The 25,631-nt window shown below is 40.3% G+C and overlaps 1 protein-coding gene across 4 annotated transcripts in view; it reads left to right on the top strand.

Moving 5' to 3' along the window:
- The window catches only part of NUP214 (nucleoporin 214), a 101,245-nt gene that overhangs the window by 39,639 nt on the left and 35,975 nt on the right, over positions 1 to 25,631 (top strand). For all 4 annotated transcript variants that reach the window (XM_082656226.1, XM_082656225.1, XM_082656224.1 and 1 more), the window contains 7 exons: positions 25 to 110; positions 216 to 299; positions 6,108 to 6,368; positions 7,117 to 7,278; positions 9,425 to 9,524; positions 21,731 to 21,806; positions 23,151 to 23,229. In XM_082656226.1, coding sequence (XP_082512352.1) covers positions 25 to 110; positions 216 to 299; positions 6,108 to 6,368; positions 7,117 to 7,278; positions 9,425 to 9,524; positions 21,731 to 21,806; positions 23,151 to 23,229 — 848 coding nt within the window. The remainder of the gene's footprint in view (positions 1 to 24; positions 111 to 215; positions 300 to 6,107; positions 6,369 to 7,116; positions 7,279 to 9,424; positions 9,525 to 21,730; positions 21,807 to 23,150; positions 23,230 to 25,631) is intronic.

Here is a 25,631-nt window from a genome sequence, read left to right as displayed (position 1 = left end):
ATATGTAACACTATCCTATTTCAGTTTTGACAGTGACCTCGAAAGCCTGCGCAATGCTTTGTTGAAAACAACCATAGACTTTCAAACCAAACCCTTGCCCAAAGTCGCAGGTAAATGAGTTCTTCCCGGTCTTTAAACTCCCTTTGTTCTCTTTCATCTACTGACATCTTAAAAACCGAGTCTTACGCATTTATGGGTTCATGAATTTCTTGCAGCTAAACTGTCCCCTGTGAAACAGGCACAGCTGAGAAACTTCTTGGCCAAGAGGAAGAACCCACCGGTGAGATCTACTGCTCCAGGTAGAGGAAACTGGTCCTGAATTTTTAGGATAAACCATATAGTACATGATGTGGGAGTAGGATGGTGTGTGTGTGTGTGTGTGTGTGTGTGTGGTGTATGTGTGTGTGTGTGTGTGTGTGTGTGTGTGTGTGTGTGTGTGTGTGTGTGTGTGTGTGTGTTTTCCTTTCGTTCTTGATGGGACACAGAGAAAATGTCCCTGTCATCCATTTGAATATTGGGGTAAGAAGCAGCTTATACATGGTCAATGAAGCAGTTCAAGGTAGTTATTCTGGCGTTTACACTGTGTTTTCTGTGGTCCTTAGGTTCTGTGGCAGTGGTTCTCAAGGGTTTTGGGGGAAGCTGAGCTGGCTCCAGGGGTCCTAGCCTCTGCTTTACCTAGAGAAGCTTTACTTTTCTGATTGGTATGGGGTTTTGAGTAAGGCTGCATTTGAAAAAAAAAACCTACAGATTAGGGAATGATGGCTAAAAACACTTGCTGAAAAGAAGCCATATACCTGATAAATATTTTGTCATGAAATTGTCTATATAATTACCTGAATCTGCTTTTAAAGAAATATTTGTTAGATGCAACTGTAGGCATAACCCTGCTTTGCTCTAGTGCCTGTAACTGCTTTTTTCTTTGAAACTATGTTTTGAGTTGAAATTTTTATTTTTTTGGCTGCATTGGATCTTCGTTGCTGCGCGCGGGCTTTCTCTAGTTGTGGCGAGCAGGGGCTACTCTTCATTGTGGTGCGCGGGCTTCTCATTGCGGTGGCTTCTGTTGCGGAGCACGGGCTCTAGGCACGGGCTCAGCACGCGTAGCCAAGCTTTTTGGAAAATCAGGACCCAGTTCACGATTGTACATTGCATTAAGCCGCTGTCCTCTTTAGTCTCCTTTATTTTTCCTTTTTGATAGTTTTACTACTTAAGCTTGCCTCCCCAAACACCGTAATTTGGTTTTGCCTGTTTTTGGGGCTTTGGATACTGCGGAAGTCCATTTATTTATTCTCTGGATGGATTTCTCTTACTCTACATCAGGTTTCTAAGAGTCATCCATGTTGCTGCATGTAGCTGTTTGTTTTTGTTGCTTCGGTGTGTGAATATACTGCATTTGTTTATCCATTCTCCTTTTGGTGGACATTCACTGTTTGCAGTTTTTAGCTGTAACATAGTAGAATGTTGCTCTGAACATTCTTGTGCTTGTCCCTTGAGGTACACGTGTATGTCTTTTATGTGGTCTTGTGGCTCCGAGTGGAATTGTGTCTCGTACTCTTTCCCTGTGCTCAGCTTCAGATTCTGCGTGCAGTTCTCTTGTAGCAAGTCACACTTGGCCATCAGTGTATGAATATTCCAGCTGTTCCACAGCCTTGCCAAGCTTGATATTATCAATCTTTTTCCTTTTAACTCTGCTGGTGTCACCCTTCTATGTATTTAATTACCATTTGGGTATCTTCTTTTGTGAAGTGCCTGATTAAATCCTTTGCTCATCTGTCTGTTGGATAATCTGTCCTGCTGATTTGTAAAAGTTTTTATCAGTTCTTGATACCAGCGTTTTGTTGGTTATATGAGTTTGTAGTTATTCACTTTGTTGCTTTTTAGCCTCTTAGTATCTTTTGGCAAAGAGAAGTTCTTAATTTTAAAACAGATTTTTCAGCCTTTCTTTTATGGTCAGTTCCTGTTGTTCTGTTGAAGAAATCTTTCTCTACCTCTAGGTAACAGGAGTATGTATGCGCCTTTATTATTGTCTAGAAGTGTTAATGCTTTGCCTTTCCAATTTAGATCTGCTATCTACCTGAAATTGATTTTGTTTAAACAACTTTATTGAGGTATAATTTGCGTATCATAACATTCACCTGTTGTGTGTAGTTTGACGATTTTTGGTAAATTTACTGAATTGTATAACCATCACTACATTCCAGTTTTAAAACATTTCCATCACTTAAGAAGTTGCCTCGTGCTGTTTGTAATCAGTTCCTATTCTGCTCCCAGCAACCACTGATCCGTTTTCTTGCTCTGTGGAACTGCCTTTTTTAGAAACTGCGTATAAATGGAATCATATGTAGTCTTTTGCTTTAGCTTCTTTCCCTTAGTATAACTTTAAGGTTCACCCATGATGTGTATCATGTATTAGTAGTTCATTCCTTCTTATTGCTGAATGGTATTCCATTGCATGGGTAGACCATATTTCGTTTATACTATCTGGAATTGATTTTTGTGTATGATACAAAGTATGGCTCTCATGTCATTTTTTTGTATTTAGATATCTGATTGTCCCAACACTGTTTAGTGAAGATTCTTCCTCCCCGCTTAGTGGCCGCCTTTGTTGTAAATCGGTTTTCCTTATACTGTAGGTCTGATGGTCTGTACACTGATTAGAAACCACTGCCACCACTCTGCCTCAATTAACTGGTGCTAAAATAAGTCTCAATACTGGTTTTTTCCCTAAATCCTAAAGCTATGCTGTTCAATATGGTAGCCTATTCAAATTTAAATTAATAAAAATTAAATAAAGTAAAAAATTCAGTTAATCCCAGCAGCCACATTTCAAGTACTCACTAGGTACACGTGACTAGTGGCTACTGTAATGGGAAACGCAGACATAGAACATTTCATCATCACAGAAGTTTCTACAGTCTCGAGTATGGGTTGGCAAACTGTTTCTTAAAGAGCTGGATAGTAAATATGTAGTAAATATGTAGTCTCTATGGTACCTAGTGAACTCTGCCCTTGTAATAGGAAAGCAGCCACAGACTGTATGTAAACAGATGGGCACGCCTATGCTTCAGTAAGACTTTATAAAAGCACGCAGCTAGCTCATGGTTGTAGTTTGCTGACCCATGATCTAGAATGTTCTGGCTCTTCTTGGTGCTTTCCGTTTCCATATTAATATTATAATTGCCTTGTTAAGTTCTACCACCCTCAGCCCTCAAAGACTTGAGATTTTGATGGGGATTGTGTTGAATCTCTAAATTGACTTAGAAGAATTGACATTTGTACAGTGTTGATCTTTCATTTCCTAGACATGGCGTATGTTTACTTGGGTCTTTTTTTCTAAATGTTTTCTGCATGGAGGACGTGCACATCTTTTGTTAGATTTATTCCTAAGTTTGATATTTTTGATGCTTTTATAATGATGGGGGCTTTTTCCTTAAATTTCACTTTATTTTATGTTAGATATAGTATATAGAAATGTACTAGATTTTTTGGTATGTTGACTGAATCTAGCATCTTGGCTGACTCATTTCAAATAATATGTCTGTAGCTATTTCTTGGACTTTCTGTGGAAACAATTATACCTTCCATAGATATGAACACTTTTGTTTCTGCTTTTTATTTAATTTTCTTACCTTATTTCACTGGCTAGGACCTCCAATGCAAAGTCCAATAAAAGGAGTGAGTAGGCATCCTTGCCTTTATCTCAAAGGGAACACTTTCTATAGTTCCTCGTAAGATATGAGGTTTGCTGCGTCTACTGACATGATCATGAGTTCTACCCCTTCTTCTTCCTGTTAATGTGGCTTTCTGCCTGTCCTGATCTGACCTAGCATTTAAGCAGAGTAAGATTCTTTAGGTTTCGGTGGTGCCCCCTTTCTAGTGCCAGGAAGGTAGCTGCAGCCTTGGTCACAGCAGGAAGCAGCATGTGTCAGCTGCGGAGGCAGCATCATTGGGACAGTTGAGCAGACCAGGCTCCTGGGCTCTGCAAGTGAGCATGGCCATTGCATTTTTCAGTTGATGGGTGTCCCTCCACCCAAATCCAATGAATGGCATCAGAAAGATGAAGGAAGGAAACTGAGAGGACCCCCAGGTGGTATCAGACCTTGGGAGTGAAAGTTATTTCCGTTTTCTATCCAGTTCCTGAAGTTGATGAGTCTGAGTCATCTCTTGTTGCTATTAACTCTCAGGAAGTGGGATTTTAGAGAAATTAGTGAGAGCATTGTGGCCCTAAGAGAGTGTGGGGTTTATATTAGTTTTCTGTGGATGCCGTGTAACAAATCATCACAAATGTAGTGGCCTATAACACTACCTGTTTATGATCTCACAGTTGTGTGTGTCAGAAGTCCAGGCACAGCATGGCCCTGCTGGGTCCTCTGCTCGGGGCTCACAGGCTGAAATCAGTGTTGGCTGGTCTGAGCTCTCATCTAAAGGCTCTGGGGAAGATCCCGCTTCTGAGTCGTTGGCAGAATTCGGTTCCTTGCAGCTATAAGACTGAGGTCCTCATTTGCTTTGCATGTGCCCCCGGCCCCCTTCCTCTGCAGTCCAGCAACAGCGCATTGAATGCTTCTGTGCCCCCACTTCTGCCACCTCTCTCTGCTTCCTCTTGTGCTTCTTTTCTCTACCTTTAAGGGCTCTTGAGATTCTACACTGGGCCCACCTGGAAAATCCAGGCTAACCTCTCTGTTCTAAGGTCAACTGATTAGTAACCTTAATCGTGTCTGCAAAATCCCTTTGGCCATGTAATATAACCATCTAACAGAACATAACCATGGGTGTGGCACTGGGGGCAAGGGTCATGGGGTCAAAATTCTACCTAGCACAGGGTATTTTATATATAACAGAGTATTGTTAAGAACATGGTCTTTCGAGTCGGATACACGCCAAGTTTGAGTTCCGGCTCTACCACCTACCAACTTCGTGACCTTGGGCAAATTACTCAGCCTTTCTATAACCATAAAGTCAGATAACAGGAACTTCTAATTTAGATGCTTTGAGCAGTACCTGGTACCAGGTAAGTTCTCAATAAATGTTAACTGCAGTTTTACTGGTGGTGCTGGTGGTTATGGAGGGACTTGCTAAGTGACCCTGCTGCACACTGACCTGCATCAAAACACTTTGGTACAGTGCTGTCCCGTAGGACTTCCTGCAGTGGTGACGATGTTCTGGGTCTGTGCTCTCCAGTATAGCAGTTAAGCTGTGGCTCTTGAGCACTTCAAAGGGGGCTGGTGCAACTTAGGATTCCAAATTTTCATTGATTTACGTTACTTTTCATCTAAATAGCCACGCATGGCTGGCGCAGCCTAGCAGCAGCGCCAGCACACAGCGTTGGTTTTCACTTGCATTTATTTATGTTCCGGTTCCATTATGACAAATAAAATCTTGCAGAGTGATGTGCCTATAGGGCAAATAAGTCAGTAAATATTAGCAATACTTTAGCATAACTTGAGGAGGAGAGAGGGCTGTTTTTTGTTTGGTTTTGGGTTTTTTCCAATATACAGACAGCAACATGACTTCTGAAATTCACGGTAGAAAGTAACATGGCATATTACCCCATAGTTTATGGAAGGAAAAAAACAGGGAAGGTGAAAATCAATCTTCGATTTCAGTGATTTTTTTGTTTTAACCTAATTGATTCAGAAGAATGATTAGATTTACGTGGCAGTGTTTGAGACCCTCAGCATTGAGGACATGATGTCTTTTCCAGTTTGCGTTAGGCCTGTTCTCAGAAGTTTATTGTTGGAAGGCAGTGGCAGCACTGCGACTGTTTACTCTGCTCTGGAAGCTTGTCTGTTGCTTTTCTGAGACGGTGTTATTGCCTGTGAACTTCCTGCTTTTACACCAGCATGCATCCCCTCTCTCACCTCACATCATTTTTTTTGTTTAACAGTCAAAATGTTCTTGTCCTACACAGCTCGGTTTTGTAAAGCCCATTTGAGCAAAAAGTATCTTTGTTCGCATTCAGCAGCAGCTGCTTCCACATAAAATAAGTAATAATTAAGTCAATTTATAAATTGGATATTTCTCTAGCGGCAGTGAAAATTACATAGCTTTTGGACTTGAATTGTCTTTTGGACTTGAATTGTCTAAGTTGTGTTTTGTTTTGGGCTTTGTAGCCAGCCTGTCTCGGTCAGCTTTCCTGTCTCAGAGGTATTATGAAGACTTGGATGAAGTCAGCTCAACGTCATCCATTTCCCAGTCTCTGGAAGGTGAAGACACACGGGCATCCTGTAAGGATGACGACGCAGTGGTCCAGGTTCCCCGGCATGCTCCCGTGGTTCGGACGCCTTCCATCCAGCCCAGTCTTTTGCCCCAGGCGACTCCTTTTGCTAAATCTCACCTGATTCATGGTTCACCAGGTGTGATGGGAACTTCAGGTAAGTAAACAATGAGACAGGAAATGATCTTTTTTTCCCTAAGAGATCTCTAACTCCTGTAACTGGGTTTTATATTATCGCATCCATAAGTCATGGGTTCCAGCCCATTTCTGTTAATATTCTAGAAATTACAGGACAGATTCAAGAGGTGTGTTCCCCTTGAAAGTGGTTGGTAGGACCTGAGGAAGAGGATACCCTGCAAGGTTCACAGTTACTGCTTTACTGTGGAGCACAACTTGTGCCTTTCACGTCCCACCTCCTTTCAGCTCCTCCATTGTAGCCATGGTGTGCCTCAGAGTTCACCAGCCAGAACGCTCATTGTCTGTGTTGGCTCGTGATGTGACCTGTGTTGTGCTGTCACACCTTATTTCAGAGCATCAGGACTTTGTATTGCAGTGACTTCTAAGAGGACAAAGCCGGGCATGAGGTACCAGAATGGAGAGATTTTATGAGAGGAGAGCAGGACATTGCTCTGTTTCGGCACAAAAGTTATATCTTGCTCAGTGTCAGAGGAAATGATCACGTGAAGTATTTTCACTATAGAAGTAGGCAGGCAAATTGCCTGCAGCATCTTTGAAAGGTAAAAGTGCCAGCCTGTCAGGTTGCCAGTACTTTCCTGTGTTAATGCTTAAGGATTTTTAATCTTAACGTTTTCCCTGCAACCACACATGGAGAATTTACCATTTTAATTTTTGTGTGTTCTTCTTCTCTGACCCACTCTCTCACTTAATTTATCTTTTTTCCTCAGTGACTGCACCTGCTAGCAAAATTATTCCCCAAGGGGCTGATAGCACAATGCTTGCAACAAAAACCGTGAAGCATGGCGCCCCTGGCCCTTCCCACCCCATCTCTGCTCCCCAGGCAGCCGCTGCAGCAGCCCTGAGACGGCAGATGGCCAGTCAGTCTCCAGGTAAAAACATCTATTTCAGGGGCTGATGGTGAGCTGTCTGAGCCCCAGGCCAGGACACAGGTGCCAAGAAATGGCGGGCTCTCTTTGCTGCCCTTCAGAAGAGAAGGCTAATGTGACAGGTCTCTCACCTCTTGGGGGAGAGAGTTCTGCGAAGGCAGAGACTTAGTCGGGAACTTTCCTTTGAAGAGGCAGTATTATCTGCCACATTCAGTTAAGTGGGAGATCAGTGGGGTTTTTTGATGGAGTTGTTAATCCCTACTTTTGAATAATGTCTGCTTTAAGCCCAAAATTAATCTTCGCAGTTAGATCACCTAATAACATTAGAGTTGTCTGATGGTGTCTGAAGGATCCCAGCCACCCTCTGAGGTGGGTATAAGTATGCCCATTTTGCTTTTGAGTAATGTAAGGTTTGGAGAGGTGAAGGTCAGCTGACCAATACGTAACAAAACCCAGACTCCAACCCTGTGTTCTTTGTATTGTAGTACAGCTTTTTCTTAAGACTGCAAATTTAAGATGGAAACTTGACAGATGAAAACTCTAAGAAGCTAATCAGCTTTTGCATTTTGTCAGTGGTTTGTGGCTATCCGTAATTTTCTGCATTAAGATTTATAGGTAGTTCGCCTCGGGACCTCAGTTATCACTAGCTATCAGTCTTTACAAGCCAGTGGTTCTCAGCCAGAGGCTATTTTGCCCCACCCATCTCCCCTCCAACAGTTGACAGTGTTGCTGCCATTTAGTGGGTAGAGGCCAGGAATGCTGCAAAAAAATCCTAAATGCACAAGACAACCCCACAACAAAGGATTATCCAGCCCCAAAATGTCAATAGTGCCAAGGTTGAGAAACTCGGCTATAAATCAAATATTTTTGTTTTAGCTGAATAAAATTATTTTTTAGTTCTGTAACTGCTTAGAACACATACCAATTTAGACTAAAATTTTAAAAGACTAAAAAAACATGATGGTTTTATTTAGACAAAAAAGAATTACCATTATATAATAAAGATTTCTAAGAAAAGTTCAAATATTAAAACACTTATTAAGCCATCTAAAATAGAAATGAAAGAGCAAAAACCGGAGAAGTTTTTAAGGCACTTTTGAGCCGTCTGAAAAAATAAGAAACCTTTGATGTTTTAAATATTTGTTGGACCAAGCAGAATCTTAGCATTGTGCTGAACAGGCCCCAAATAAAGCTGATTGAGTTGGTTATTTATAAACTTAAATCTGTCAGGATTTAGGATTATTCCACTCTCAGCAGGAGGTGGTGTGATGTCTATTATCATTTTGGAAGCAAGTATGTCTAAGGTGTAGGCACCTCTGAATGTGAAGGATGAAATACATGCGGTCACGGGCAAGATGTCCCTGGTTACCTCTCTGAACAGGGAGTGAAGTGAGCTGCCGTGGACCCACCGTCCTACCTGGGCTGCAGCTTTCAACTTTGCCCAAAGTATAGTTGGAAGAGACCTAAGAGCTTTGCTTAGGCCTTCTTAATAGTTAATTATGAAATATCATTGTCTTGGGCCACAGCTTTAAATTATAAGACACAAAAAAGGAGATATGAAAGCTGACAAGCCTAAGATAGATAAGTAGGTGTCAAGTCAATCCCTGTTGCCATTCCTTAATTCAGGCCTCTTGGCCTCATTTTTCACATTTTATTCACCGTGTCTGTCTCACTAAGGCATGAGCTTCTTTAGACAAGGAACTATGTTTTAGACCTTTTTTTGTATTCCCAGCACCTGAGTCCGACAATAATAAGCTCATGCGAAAGAGTGGTTGAGTGAATGAACGCATGATGGATGGCAGAAGCCCTTAGTCCGAGCACTGCTAATCCTCTAGCTCCTTCTGCCCTTTTCGAGGGCGAGCCAACAATATGGCAGGTATCTCAGCTCTACTGTATAAAAGCTGGCTAGGGAATTCCTTGTTTCTAAACTAGTACATTTGCTTAAATTGCATGAAGCTTCACCAAGTAACTTTTCTGAGTGGAGTAGGCCAGGTGCTCCGCTGAGCACAGTGCTGCAGGACGACCTAGATCTCCTTTATATAGTAAGTGCATTCTGCTTGAGTTTGTGTCCTAGTGATTCATTATACCTGGCTAGAATTTTTGATCCTTTACTGCAATTAATGTGCCTTTCTCTTCTCTATTTAAATAGCTGTCAGTACTTTGACCGAATCAACTTTGAAGAATGTCCCTCAAGTGGTAAATGTGCAGGAATTGAAGAATAATCCTACAGCCCCCTCTGCAGCGATGGGGTATGTTACTACTTTTCAGTGTGTTTAAGCCCGTGAATTATTCTGTAATAGTGGTGAACTGCCTGCAGGGGGCAGCATTGCCATTGTCACAGTGTGCCTATTTTTCCTGCAGAAATGTAGGTTATAAGAGGGGTGGAGTGGACAGCTAATCTTGGGTACACAGTTGGGTTTTCAGGAGATTGTCCTCTTCAACTGGCAGTAGCAGTTGCCTCATAAACCTTCAAAGTCTTGGTGATATATACTCAGTATGCTGTTTGTCATGTGTAAGTCTACATATGATACACATTACAGTTACTAAGTCAGGTAAGGTGTGGGGTTTGATTTTTGATTTCTTTTGTTTTTTAATACTCTTGGGGCTCCTGAGTTGGCAGTTCGACTCTAATGCAGACTGTTGATTCTGAAAACCCAGTGATGATCTTGAGATTGACCGTCTCTCCTCCCTTCCTTCCTGTCTCCAGGCATTCCTGTTCTTTCAGGTTTCTCATACCTTTTGTATGAAAAAACAATCTTTTAAAAGGCACCAGCTCTGTTTGGAGACGTCTAGCTTGACTTCATGCCATATCTGAGGGCCAGATCATTGCTGCCAGAGCTGACTTTTCTTAAGTCTGAATCTGTGTTTAGAATTCAAGGTATTGACTCGGTGTCACTGTTCTGGGCAGCACGGTTCATAGAATATGCTTGTGCCCTGTTGCTCTGTGTATTTGTAGCCAGGAGCTCTTCAGTGTGGCTGAAGAAGGAAGAGTTGAGGGCCGTTTCCTCAGTCTGAATGTAGGGATCGTGAGAACCAGTGTCATTCAGGCATTTAGAGTCTGGTGCCCATTACTAGTCCAGCGGTGAGATGAACAGCCACAGACCCTGTGTTTTTTCCAGTTTACATTAGCTCTCTCCCACTCCCCTGCCCCCAGGTCTGCTCACTGTTCTGTTTTGGCTTTATCGAGTGGCCCTGCTGCACTAGACCACTGGCCTCTTTTTGCCACATTGGTCCATTTATCAACACTGCCAGGAATTTCTTAGTTATCTCAGGGCCATACTAACAGCCAAAAACAAGCCTACTCGCTTTGCTATCTTGTAGTGACCTTGAAGCTTTGGTATGCTGTTTCGACCAAGATGGCATTTGTGGTCGTTGTGAACTTCTCAAGGGAAAGAACTATGCATTAGAGTTTGGGAATTATAGCCAGATTCCTAGTGTAGGGTAGGCAAAGAAAAGCCACTGCAAGGCAGAATATTACATAAGATAGGAAAATCCAGCTTAATGGTGAAAGAAATATGGTCTGGTATTTCTGAGATATTTTAGCTGTTAACCATGTGTGAGAAGCACCTATTGGTGATTTCCTTTATCTTATCTCAGGCTTTGTTTCCCTCCAGGGTTCCTCTGAGCTAATCATTGATAAGGGCTTTGTTAAAGGAGCAGTGCTGAGTTTGCCCTTTCTTCTGACTTAAGAAAAATAGACACAAAACTTAAAAAGGAATCAAAGAAAATCTCTTCCTTTCCCCACAGAATGTGGACTGTGGTGCAGTTATTTAACTCGTAAGCCCAGAGTGGTGCCTGGAATGCAGTTCCTTTTTAATAACCACTTGTTGAATAATAGGTGAATCTAAGCATAATTGACAAGTGGAAATTGGTATTTACCACCTCCCCCAATAAGAAAGCTTGAGAAGGAATTACATTCATTATAAAATTACTTTCAGATTCTCTTAAGCAGTAGTTTGGTAAGTGTATTTTAAATATTTAATTTTGCATTTAACTTTTTCTGAGTAATATCTTAAAGAGATTTATTATAAGATGAGCTTACACATTTCTTGCAAATCAAAACTACAGTGAGGTATCACCCCACACGGTCAGAAGGGCCATCATCAAAAAATCTACAGGGCAGGGCTTCCCTGGTGGCGCAGTGGTTGGGAGTCCGCCTGCCGATGCAGGGGACACGGGTTCGTGCCCCGGTCCGGGAGGATCCCACATGCCGCGGAGCGGCTGGGCCCGTGAGCCATGGCCGATGAGCCTGCCATCCGGAGCCTGTGCTCCGCAACGGGAGAGGCCACAACAGTGAGAGGCCCACGTACCGCAAAAAAAAAAAAATCTACAAACAATAAATGCTGGAGAGGGTGTGCAGAAAAGGAAACTGTCCTACACTGTGGGTGGGAATGTAAATTGGTTACAGTCACTATGGAGAACAGTATGGAGGCTCCTTAAAAAACTAAAAACAGAACTACCATGTGACCCAGCAATCCCACTGCTGGGCATATACCCGGAGAAAACCATAATTCAAAAAGATACATGCATCCCAGTGTTCATTGAAGCACTGTTTACAATAGCCAAGACACGGAAGCAACCTAAATGTCCGTCGACAGAGGAATGCATAAAGCAGATGGGGTACATATATACAATGGGATATTACTCAGCCATAAAAAAGAACAAAATAATGCCATTTGCAGCAACGTGGGTGGACCTAGAGATTGTCATACTGAGTGAAGTAAGTCAGACACAGAAAGGCAAATATCATATGATATCACTTATACGTGGACTTTTTAAAAAAAGCGTACAAATGAACTTAACAAGACAGAAGTAGAGTCATGGAGGTAGAAAACAAACTTATGGTTACGAGGGGATAAGGGGGGGAGTGATAAATTGGGAGACTAGGACTAAGATATACACACTACTATATATAAAATAGATAACTAAATAAGAACCTGCTGTATAGCACAGGGAAGTCTACTCAATACTCTGTAATGACCTATATGGGAAAAGAATCTAATAAAAGAGAGGAGTGGATATATGTGTATGTATAACCGATTCACTTTGCTCTACACCTGAAACTAACACAACATTGTAAATCAACCGTACTCCAATAAAAATTTTAAAACAAAAGCAAACAAACAAAAAAGATGAGTTTACACATTTCTGCCGTTGGTATGTCTTATGTTCATTGGCCTCATCCCTTATATTCACCTCCTGTTTTCAGGAAGAGGGTTTATCTGGAGCAAACCCATGGCTATCTAGACTCCTCTCCAGTGCTCAGTCACTTGATTCAGCAGGTTCCTAAGGGGTGTCTGCCATGAGCATGATAACACCCTGGGTATTTGGGATCCAGTCGTGAGTAAGACATACCAGGTCCCCGCTTTCCCGGCACTTAGATCTTAGCAAGAAGACAGCCACTAAACGACCCATTACATCGACAGTTCTCTAACTGCAGTGTAATGAGTTGGATGAAGGAGACGTACAAGGTGCTAAGAAGGCACACAGTGAAGCCATCTGGTTGAATCTGGGGCTGATGAGGAGGTTGAGAAGGAAAAGGTGTTTTAGCTGAAAGTTGAGCAGTGACCAGAAGCTGCCAGGCAGAGTAGAGAGAAGATTGTTATAAACAGAGGGTGCAGGATGTGTAAAAGCCCAGACCTGGGAAAGGACAGAGCATGTTTGAGGTGAAGGTAAAAGAAGGCCAGTATGTCTAGAGACCTGGCAGGAAATGGAGGATGAAGAAAGCAGGGCTGAATGAGGTTAGAAATACGGTGGGATTTTTGGTTGGTTGGGTTTTTTTCCAAAGCACACCGGATAGATCATTACTTTCAGGAATTTTGGCATTCGTTTATTCATTCTTTCTACAAATACTTTATGAGCATTTCCTGTATGCCACACACTGTTCTAGGTGCCAGGGATAAAGCAGTTAACAAAACAGATTCCCAAAAACCCCCAAACCTTGCCCTTGTCACAAAGAGACAAATGGTACATAAAATATGTAGTATTTTAGGTGGTGATAGATATGATGGAGAAAATTAAAGCAGAGAAGGGGTTTAGGGACTGTTGTCTGGACATGGGTTACAATTTTAAATAGGAACAAGGAAGGCGCTATTCATACATAGCTAATGACTAAAATATTTCAGAAATATCAGACCATATTTCTTTCACCATTAAGCTGGATTCTCCCGTCTTATGTAATATTTTGCCTTGCAGGGTCTTTTGACACTTAACATTTGAATAAAGACCAAAGACCAGAGAGCAGGTCGCATGAATATCCTAAGGAGGAAAGCCCCAAGCACCAGGCCTGTAGTGAGAGCATGTCTGGCAGGTTCAGGAAGGAGCCAGACAGCCACTGGTGGCTGGAGGGAGAGGGATAGCAGGGCCGGGGCCCAGGATACAGGTCTTGTAACATCTAGTAAGCCTCGGTCAGGACCTGGCTGACCAATGGATGTTGAGCAAACTGATCGGATTTATGTTTCCTTTATTAAAAGCATTTAGCAGTTTTTTAAAATATTAGGGTGTGGGTTTCCCTGGTGGCGCAGTGGTTGAGAGTCCGCCTGCCGATGCAGGGGACATGGGTTCGTGCCCTGGTCCAGGAAGATGCCACGTGCCGTGGAGCGGCTGGGCCCTTGAGCCATGGCCTCTGAGCCTGTGTGTCTGGAGCCTGTGCTCTGCAACAGGAGAGGCCACAACAGTGAGAGGCCCGCGTACCGCAAAAGATAAAATAAAATAAAATATTGGGGCGTAATTAACACACAGTAAAATTCACCTTTTTTTTAGTGTAAAACTCTATGAGCTTTGATAAATGCAGATAGTTCTCTTGACCTATGGTTTTAGCAGGAAGCTTCTGGTTCTTATATTGAGAATAGATGAAAAGGACTGGAGTGAGGAATGGTAGAAACAGGGAGAACAGTTAGGAAGCTTTTTTTTTTTTAATTGTAAAATATATGTATAACAAAATTTATTAATTTAACCATTTTTAAGTGTACAGTGACATTAAGTACATTTACAGTGTTGTGTAACCTTCACCACTATCTGTTTCCAGAACTTTTTCATTATCTCACACAGAAACTGTAGCCATTAAATAGTAACTCTTTACTCCCCCTTCCCTCTAGTGTCTGGTAGCCTTTATTCTACTTTCTGTCTCTAAGAATTTGTCTGTTCTAGGTACATCATATAAGTAGAATCATACAGTATTTGTCCTTTTGTGTCTGGCTTATTTCGCTCAAATTTTCGAGATTTATGTATGTTGTAGTGTATGTCAGAATTTCATTCCTTTTATGGCTGAATAATATTCCATTGTATGCATATGTCCTATTTTACTTATCCATTCATCTGTAAGTTGACACTTGGGTGTTTCGCTTCTTCTTGTACAAGTATCTGTTGGAGTCCTTGCTTTCAGTTACTTGGGGTAATGTTTTAGGAGTGGGATTGCTAGATCATATGGTAATTCTGCATTTAGCTTTTTGAGCTAAACGTAGTTCAAACTGTTTTCCAAAGCAGCTGCACCATTTTACATTCCCATTAGCAATGTATGAGGTTCCAATTTCTCCACATCCTCACTAATATTTGTTATTGTCCATCTTTTTGATTATAGCTATCCTAATGGGTGTTACATGGTATCTCCTTGTGGTTTTGATATGCATTTCCCTTATGACTAATGCATGATAATTGGGAGTCTATTCATGTGCTTATTGGCCATTTGTATCTTCTTTAGAGACATGTCTATTAGATCCTTTGCCTGTTTTTTAATTGCGTTATTTATCTTAATTGTTGAGGTGTCATATTCTTTATGTAATCTAGATTCAAGTCCCTTATCAGATACATGATTTGTGAATATGTTTTCCCATTCTTTGCATAGTTTTCACTTCCTTGATAGTGTCCTTTGGAACAACAAAATTTTTAATTTTGATAAAATTCAGTTTATGTTTTTCTTTTGTTGCTTGTGCTGTAGGTGTCTTACATATAGGTATGTGTTTAAGAAACCATTGCTTAATCCAAGGTCATAAAGATTTACTCCTGTGTTTTCTTCTAAGTTTTATTGTTTGAGCTCCCACATTTAGGTCTTTGATCTGTTTTGAGTTAATTTTTGTAAATAGTGTGACTTTGTGGTCCAACATCTTTCTTTTGCATGTGGGTATTCAGTTGTCCCAGCACCATTTGCGGAAAAGACTCTTTTCTTTTCCCCTTTTGAATTGTCTTGGTGCCCTTGTCAGATTGATCAGTTTTCTTTCTTGTCTTTTTTTTTTTGCGGTATGCGGGCCTCTCACTGCTGTGGCCTCTCCCGCAGCGGAGCACAGGCTCCAGATGCACAGGCCCGGCCGCTCTGGGGCATGTGGGATCCTCCCTGACCGGGGCACGAACCCGTGTCCCCTGCGTCGGCAGGCAGACTCTCAACCACTGTGCCACCAGGGAAGCCCGATTGATCGGTTTTCTAATGTTAAACCAATTGTTGGTAATGATGTATTGTCCTTTTTTTTTAATATATGGTTGGATTCAATTTGCTAAAATTTTGTTAAGAATTTTTTCATGTCTTAATGAGCGATGTTGGTCTGTAGATTTTGTTTTTTTGTAATATCTTTGTTTCATTCTGTTATCAGAGTAATGCTGGCCTTACAGAATGAGTTGGGGAGTGTTCCTTTTCAGTTTCGTGGAAGAGTTTATGTAGATTTGTTATTATTTCATCCTTAAGTGTTTGGTAGAATTCACCACTGAAGTCATTTTGGCTTGGAAATTTCAGTTTCTTTAGTAGATATAGGACTATTCAGCTTATCCACTTCTTGAGTGAACTTTGGTAGTTTGTGTCTTCCAAGAAATATGTTCATTTCATTTGAGTTGTCAAATTTATTGGCATGACATTTTTTGTAATAGTCACTGATTGTCATCCTTTTAATGTGGATAGAATTCATGATTTCAGTTCCCTCTTTCCTGTTAGTGGTAATTTGTGTCTTTTTTTACCTCATCAGTCTAGCTAGAGGTTTATCAATTTTATTGATCTCAAAGAAACCAGCTTTTGGTTTCATTGATTTTTTTTCCTATTACTTTTTTACTTGGTCTTTATTATTTCATTTTCCTGCTTACTTTGGGTTTTATTTACTCTTTTTTCTAGTTTCTTAAGGTAGAAGCTAATGTCATTGATTTGAGACTGTTCTTTTCTAATACAGGCATTTTAGTGCTATAAATTTCCCTCTAAGAATTGCTTTGGCTACATCTCACAGATTTTGTATATGTTATTTTTCATTTTCATTCAGTTCAAAATACTTTTTTTTTTATACTTATGGATTATTTTGAAGTGTGTTATGTAGTTTCTAAATAACTGGACATTTTCTAAATATCTTTTTGTTATTGATTCTCAATTTAATTATTGTGGTCAGAGAACATGCTTTGTATGACTTGAATTCTTTAGATTTATTCAGACTTCTTTTATGGCCCATAGCTGGGATCAGCAAGGGTTTTTTTTAAGGGCCATATAGTAAATATTTTAAGTTTGTGGGACATATAGTCTCTGTCTCAACTACTCAACTCTGCCATTGCAGCCTGAACGCAGCTGTAGACAAACTGTAAATGAATGGGCATGGGCTTTGTTACAGTAAAACTTTATTTACAAAAACAGGCAGCTGGTCTTTAGTCTGTAGTTTGCCAGTCCCTGACCTAGAATATCCATCATCTTGGTAAATGTTCTGTGTGCACTTGAAGAGAACATGTATTCTACTCTTGTTGGTTGGAGTGTTCCATAAATGTCAATTAAGTTAAGGTGGTTGATAGTGATAATTTTCTGTCTGCTTGTTCCATCAATTAATGAGAATGGTGTTGGTATTTTCAACTATAGTTGTGGATTTATTTTCCTTACAGTTCTATCAGTTTTTGCTTCATGTTGAAGTTCTGTTATTAGTTACATAAATGTTTAGGATTGTTACATACTCTTGAAGAAATGACCCAGTTTGTCATTACAAAATAACTCTCTTTCTCCCTTGTAAGATTAATTGCTCTGAAATCTACTTTCTCCTATGTTAATGTAGCCAGTCCAGCTTTCTTTGTTTAGTGCTAGTGTGGTATAGCTTTTTTATCCTTCCTTCTATTTTAGACCTATCTTGTGTCTTTATATTTAAAATGGGTTTCTTGTAGACAGCATGTAGTTGGATCTTTTTTTTTTTTATCCAATCTGACAGTCTGTGACTTTTAGTTGGAGTACTTAGGTCATTTACATTTAATGTGATAATTAACATGTTTGGGTTTTAATCTGTTATATTGCTATTTGTTTTCTGTCTGTCCCATTTGTTCTGTGTTCCATTTTCCTCTTTTTCTGCCTTTTGGATTTAGTGATATTTTCATGATTCTCTTATCTTTTTCATTGGCTTATTAGCTATACCTCTGTGTGTTATTTAAGTAGTTGCATTAGGGTTTATAGTACACATCTTTAACTTATCACAGTCTATCTTCAAGTGTGATTATACTGTTAAAATATAGTAAAAGAATCTATAACAGTATTCTTCTATTTCTCCCCTCCCCACCTTTGTGCTATTGTTGTATATTGTCCTTCTACCTATGTTATAAATCCCATGATATGTTTTTATAAATAGTTGATTATCTTTTAAACAGAACTAAATTAGAAGAAAAATATCTTTTCTTTTCGCATATAGTTATCATTTCCGGTGTTCTTCATTCCTTTGTTCAGTCCCAGGTTTCCATCTGGTATGATTTTCCTTCTGCTCAGGGACTTCTTTAACATTTCTTCAGGTTTAGATCTGAATTCTTCCATCTTTTGTGTGTATTCCAGAGTCTTTATTTCATCTTTATTTTTGAAAGATATTTTTCCTAAGTAAGGAATTTTAGGTTGACAGTTTTTTTCCTTCACTGACTTAAAGATGTTGCCCCACTTTAAAAATAATAACTATAGTAATTACCATAACCTTAAAAAAAACTTTCATTCTTTTATTTTTCTTACTACAAATGTTCATTGTAGATAGTATGAAAATCTCAGATAGTTTAAAAAAGAACAAAATTTAAATTACCTTTATTCCCACTGCAAATGTTTAATCACTGTTTGCATGTGTCTTCATCTTTATTCCATGAAAATTTAGTTTTTTAAAGTAAAATTTGGAGGGAGTTCCCTGGTGCTCTAGTGGCTAGGATTCCTCATTTTGACTGCCGTGGCCCGGTTCAATCCCTGGTCAGGGAACTGAGATACCGCAAGCTGCATGGTGTGGGCAGATAAACTTAATTGTTAACATTTTTCCATGTCATTATAAATTCTTAAGAATCCTGTTTCCATATTTAATATAGGTCTTTTTTAAAGCTGTAATGCAGTTCCAACTTGCATTATTTAAGTTACTTGGCACCTAGACATGCGTGCAAAAACTACAGTTTGATTTAGCAGACTTTTAGATGATATTTTGGAAAGCCTTTGAGTCTTCAGAGACATAAAATTTACCAATAGGGCACAGTAGTTGGTGGTAACAAGACATAGGAAACACCTAAAAGTGAACTGATAGCTTTTTTTCCTCTACTGACTGATAATTCAGGAATGTGCTTCTTATGTTGTTACCAACAATGCTAAAACAATTTGACACTTAGATAATTTTGCATGCTTGCAGCCATATCTGTTGGATAAATTCTCAGTTGTAGGACTGCTGAGGCAAAGGAGATATCCATATATGTGAGTGTATATACATACATATAATTCTTACAATTGTTGTCAACTTTCTCTCAGTAGAGCTTATACCAATTTCTCCTTCCCACAAGCAGTGTGTGACAATCTGGTTCCCCATATCTTTGCCAAGATTATCAAACTTTACGATTACTACAGTCCGATAGGTGAAGAAATGAACTGAGAGCTTTTGTTTTCAATACCTTCTATTATTTTCTTTTTCTCTCCTGATTTATTTCTTCAGTTGCTCTTGTTAAGTAGTCCTGTCCCCTTACTTGCTTCACCTTTAAATAATTACAAAAAAGTCATAGTTCATTAAATAGTTAACTTTAGCAGCTTTCACAGTTTAGATCCACTGTGTCATATGTGAATTTATAAAAAGATGTACATGATAATGAATCAGACTTACCAAAATAAAACATAACCAGGTCTGTTTTTTAAGCTCTTTAAAATGTTGAAATAGGCAGAAGAATGAGTAGTTGGCCCCTTTCACAACAATAGTATGAATATTTGCCTTGTTAAAGTTCATTGAAGTTTAAGGGACCACTAAGAAAGGGCCTAGGCAACATCTTAATGCCTCACAATCTTAACAACCCAATTTGATCATTGTGTGTAGAGTACACAGCCCTAGAATGTGTGCATTAGCCTGCCTGTGTCAGCAGGCAGTGCTGATAGGGTGTGGCAAAAAGACCAAAAAATGGCTTTCCTGTGTTCAAGGCAGTGTTTGATCGAGGTTTGTTGTGACATTTTTTGATGTTTATCATACTTGATATGCTCACCTCCACTTGTGTATTAACTTTTATCAGGATGGTCTGGGTAATGGAAAGTCGGAGAACTTAAGTTCGGTTGCAGTTGTTTTTCTCCAAGAACCTAATTTTACTACTCTTAGTGACCTGTGTAACTCCATTCCTCCTTTCTAAAGCAGTGCCCTAGTGTTGGCAGTAGTATAAATGTCATTTGTAGACTCATGTAGTAAATATATGTGACAGTGCCATTTTCTGCCTGTGGTCCTTTGGCTTCTGCTTTCAGCTGTGGAACAGAACATTTCAAATGAATTTCCAGTGATCTCTTTTCAGGTCCATACTGCTAGAAAGTAGAATACAGTCCTCCAAAATAGGACAGTTCCAAGTTTAGCATTTCCATCTTCTCTTGAACATTGCTAGCTGTTGATTTCCATTGTTTTGGTTCACAGTCCCGCACAGGTCTTTGAACACGTTTGTTTGGTAGTACACTGTTCTTTTCTGTTTGTGCTCTTGGATCATCGTGGGTCCGATTAGCCAGTAGGTTTGTTAGCTGATGGCACTGAGCAGCATTTCTCTGCGGGTTGTCATATGGCCCGGTGTGTAAGTACTGTGAATCCTCATTTTGTGTGTTTGGGGATTTAGGACACCCAAGAGATTTATAGCATTATCACAAGTAAATAGAACAATAATTACACTCAGTCTGCTTCATGCATGATTTAATTTACCGTCATGTCATAACTAAGTTTAGGGTGCAAAAAATGTTCTAAAATTGGGTGAACTGCTGCTTTTCTTTTTATTTGTAGTTTATTTTTTGCTTATCTTTAAGAAAGCGTGCAAGATTTTCATTGCCCTCGTGACTCGCCTGAGCTGCAGCCATTTTTCCACCTAAGTCTGCTGTGTCGACCCAGGGATTTCTCAGCCCCGGCATCTCACTCACACATTCCTTTTCTCGTTGGAGAGTCAGCAGATGAGGGAGCAGTGTCCCTGCGCACCTGTTTGGTGGAGCGTCTCAGGGGGACAGGGGTGTGTCTCTTCAGAGAGGGACACACTTACAGCTCCTTCTCTCTTCAGTAGGAAAATAAAGAGGTTCTGTTTCATTGAAAATAACTGCCTTTTTTCTCCTCTCTGAATCTAATAAAGTTTGTTTGGGAAGGTTCCTGTATTATTCCAGGAGAGTATCCTGAGGTGACTGTAAGATTATTAAAATGTTTGATAATTTTTTTCTATGAGGCATGGGCTTATTTTTGTGTTTCCTCTTCCAAGTTAATCTTTCAATGGAAAATTATTAATTCTCCCTAAATGAGAGTTCTGAAAAATAAAACCAGGTCCTATAATTGCTATTCCTATGCATACTAGTCAAAGTAGCTCTGCGCTGAGGACAGATAGATTGATGGAAAGAATTGCTCCCAGGAGCCAAGAATAGAGCTTTGTGTTAAACAGGTGATTTTTTTCCATCACATATTAACACTAAGTAATTATTGAAATAACAGTTCCCTGCTTACTGTGTTCAGGGGTAACAAAAGATGGTGAGAACTCTTTCTACACACACTGGATGCACTTTTCATACCATAGCAGAAGTGCAGGTCGGGAACGGAACCGTGGTATGTTTGACTCTTGTGTGCTGACATCGTGAGCGCTGGGCTCCCAGGGCTGGTTGCCGTGAGAAGCTGAGGTCTCTTCTTTGAGCCAGATCATATACATCCCATAGATCCTGTTGAACATTTTCTCAGGCCTGGAAAACAGAATCAGGAAGTCCCCACGTGGTCCGGAATGGCGGTGGGTGTTGGGGAGGAGGTGCAGACGGCTGAGTCTCCAGATAAGAAAAGGATCTACTTCTGAATATTCATAATTTTTTCCTGGGATTACAGGTCGCTGCTTTGACTTTTATGCTAAAGACCCAAATGTCATTTAAAGAATTCAGTCTGCAATCCGAAAAATGTCAAATGACTTTGATTAGGGTCCCAGACATCTATATTCTACCCCCAAATTGATACTATGTTTTGGACAGAAGGTTGGCTCGGGGATGAATGTGATTTACACCCAGTCATGCCTTTCTCTTGAGCATATGCTTTGTGTTTTTCAGTTCTTCAGTGCCGTACTCTGCAGCCAAAACACCTCACCCGATGTTGACCCCAGCGTCTGCTCACCAAGCTAAGCAGGTAACGTGCTGCTTTGGGCTTTGCTAACGTGACCTGCAGTGACCGTCTTTGTAACTGAAGACAGTGCTGTACTAGGTCCTCATGTTGTTTAAAGGAACTGTAAGTCTGACAAAGGCCTGTGATCCTTTCCCCACAGTTTATGCCAGTCTTGACCTGGTAGGTCAGTTAGGACCTGATACTGTCTTTTAGGCCATGTGACATCCTGCACCTAGTAATCTTGGGTCATAATTCTATATTTGTATATGGGGTGTCTGTATGGAGTTGAAATTTACTTTCATTTAACATTGTCTTAGTTAATCCATACAGCAACCATATAGACAAGACAGGTGTTCAGCTATGTTTCACTAATGAAGAAGCCGGGGCTCAAGTGACTAACGCAGGCTTCCATGGTTTTTATTAAATGATGGAACCAGAGCTGGAACCCAAGTCTTCCAACTTCTTCCTGTCCACTGCTTTGTTCGTTGTACCTTCCTGTGTCAGCATCCAGGGGATAGGTTCTCTTGCTTTCTCTTGCAATCCCTGTCTTTCAGACCTTGCATCTTCAGTGATGTGTGTTATGTCTACTTTCAGGCTGTTGCCTGATAAACATTGTCTCTTACAAAGATAGGTTATATTATAAACAGTTACGCAATCCAGAAGAAAATCATAGGAGATGGTGAAAGGTAGACCAAGCTCTCTCGGAGACTTTCCCTAAGAAACCTGGTTGCTCTGCTACTCATCTCTGTCTCTAGAAATAATGGTAGATTGTGTTTGAGATTGAACATCAGAACTTGCCTATTGTGAGTTCTCAGACGTGGCTGTCTACTCCTTAGCTTGCCGTGACTTAACATGACACTTAAGCGGTTAGCATTTGGTCTTTCTTCTGGAGGTTTCCATGTTCACCTTGGAGGACACATGGTAAGGCACAAATCTTCTTGCCTTGCCAAGAGGAAAGGAACATTGATTGGAGGTGGATAAGTTGAACAGTTTTGCTTTCTAACCTTATTATAAGTTTTGTTGAGAGCCAGGACCTATTTCATTCATTAACTTCTTCCTTCATTTGTGTATCAAATATCCCGGTGCCTTTTACGTGCCAAGTCTTGTGTTAGGCACTGAGGAAATAGCCACCAGCTAAACAGGCCTGACTCTGTTTTCTTGGTGCTTGTGGAATATTCCCATCTCTGATACGATCTTACATGTGGTAAGCATTTAAAAATACTGACTTAAATTGAAACGGAAAAAACAAAATTAAACTAAATCAAAGTGTTTGTGCTCGCTTATTTTAAATTATGTTATCATTTTACATGTTCCTTTATTCCAAAGGCTCGTTTGCGGTTTCACATAAATGTCTTGCTCCCGTTATAGGGATCTCTGATAAACGCCTTAAAGCCGTCTGGGCCCACACCAGCGTCCAGTCAATTGTCATCTGGTGATAAAGCTTCAGGTAAGTTTGCCCTTTTGTTTTAGTGAAAATAAAGGTGAAAGATATGCTCCACAGTAGAGTTTATTGTGTGGATCACAAAGGCAGCTTGGTGTGAAATCACGTACAGTAAAGACATATTTGAAAGGCCTCAGTTGATGTAGAATATCCAGGAAATTAGTGAGCCCTTCAGCAGCTCTGCAGACTTCTGAAATATGAGAGCAATAGGAGAAAGCCTGCCTTTAAATGTTTTTCCTAAAAAGGAGCACCTGCCTTGCTGGATAATCAAAGTTTAGAGAGGAGTGGATCAGAGCACTGAACTCTACTTCTTCTACTACAAAGGAAAGAAAAACTCTCTGGGTTTACGAGGACAGTTCAAAAGCTGGTAAAACACAGAAAGTAAAATGGGTCTGTTACAATATAAGACCTGAGAGTAGATCAAATTCAGTATTAAAAGACTGTGGCTTCACATGCTTCCAGCAGTCACTCAGGCGTAATTACTCTTAACCGAAATTAGTTTTTACAGTCACCATAAAGTGCTCTGACCAGGCATCCACGCCGCCCTAGCCCACTTGACATAGAAGTGTGCTTACACGTAGTGCCTAGTTTAATGTGGGCTCTTCCTCAGCAGCCCCTTTTGTTGACCCTGTGTTAGAGTCCGCTTCATTTGACATGTGTTACTTTCTGCTACGGCCCAGAAAATGCTAGACTGTGCTGCCCGCGGTCCAGCGTTCTCACCATGCTCTGGACTCTAGCTTTTATTCTGATTCATGCTCTCCAGTGGGTCTTCAAGCTAGTAAATTCTGTTCGAGATGCTGAACTTCACACTTTAGCAGCCTGCTTTCCGTAATCTCTACACAATCATACCATCATCCCAACTTCTCTGTAGTCAAATCTTTCTCATTGGATATTGGGTTTATCTTCAGAAGTATTCCTTGCACTCAGAAGAAAACCATTATTGTGTAAGCCCAAGTTGTATTCTAGAATTCAGATTAATGGAGGAGCACAGTTTTTATCATATAAGCCTTCCATGAGAAGGTGTATAGCACTTCTTAACTAGCAGCTAAAACTTTATGTTAGAAGGGAAATTTCAGTGGAATTTGTCGAAGACTTTTGAATCATTTAGGATTCAAATTAAGAAATTTGTTTCCATTTCTAGCTAATATTTTAGAAAAAATTTTTGAAAGATTATGTATCTTAACCCCTTTCAAGGATTTTATTGGAGAGTTTTTTGTCACTCCTGAAGTTAAGAATCAAGGACATCTAAGGGGCTTTGTTTTGTGCATGTCTAGGCAGTTAGCATGACTTGCAAAGAGATTTCTAGGATTCACCATTCAGTGATGATTGTGAAATATTCTCTGTCCTTGCTGTGTGTTTCCTTCTGTCCTCACTTTCTGGAAACAGACTTTTCTTAAGTAGGAAAATTTCCCTGAAAAGTACTATTTAAGAGTTTGCAAAAACTTTCTCTAAAAAAAAAATGCATTTCTGAAACTTCTGTAGAATAATTCCCTTATTACTTAATAATGGAGATACCTTCATTGTTTTACTGATTATAGAACTATTACAAGTCCACAAAAAGTCTATGGTGTAGAGCTATATAATGTAGAAAACGAAAGCTGCCCTATAAGTTCCCTGTTCCAGAGATAACAGCGCTCAGCGATTTGATGTGTATCTCTTGGGGTTTGATGTGTATTGTTCTTTTAAACAAAAATAGTCATATCCTGTATATATTGATATGTAATCTGTTTCCCCGCCCCCCCTAAAGTAAATATCGTGTTCATCTTTCCAGATCTGATACAACTCTACCTCACTCATTTTAATGGTAGCCTAAGACTTCACTGTGTAGTTGTACCCTGTTAAGTTTTAATAGTACTCTGCAGATAGTTTAGATTGTTTTTAACTTTTCAAGATTATAAGTCAGGCTGCCTTGGACAGCCTTGTACACATCACATTGTATTATAGTGGTTTGTTAGATAATTTTACAAATATTTATCCCATACTTAAAGGGAGGTGCATTTTCTTATTGTTTGGTTTGGTTTGATTTGGGCTTTTTTTTATTTTATTTTTTTTGCGGTATGCGGGCCTTTCACTGTTGTGGCCTCTCCCGTTGCGGAGCACAGGCTCCGGACGCGCAGGCTCAGTGGCCATGGCTCACGGGCCCAGCCGCTCCGCGGCATGTGGGATCTTCCCGGACTGGGGCACAAACCCGTGTCCCCTGCATCGGCAGGCGGACTCTCAACCACTGCGCCACCAGGGAATCCCTGATTTGGGCTTTTTAAATGTAATTCCCCCATTCCCGTCCTCCTTTTAAAAGTAGAGCGATAGGGGAAAGATTGTAGGTAATACCCCAGACTATTAATAAGTAGTTACAGTATATTGAATGTGGGAAGGATGATGGATTGCACTTTTAACTCTCTATACTTCTC

The sequence above is a fragment of the Grampus griseus genome (assembly GCF_964374135.1).
Source record: "Grampus griseus genome assembly, chromosome: 6".
Classification (NCBI taxonomy): Eukaryota; Metazoa; Chordata; class Mammalia; order Artiodactyla; family Delphinidae; genus Grampus; species Grampus griseus.
The sequence above is the reverse complement of the archived record's forward strand: the minus strand, read 5'-3'. Positions and strand labels throughout refer to the sequence as shown.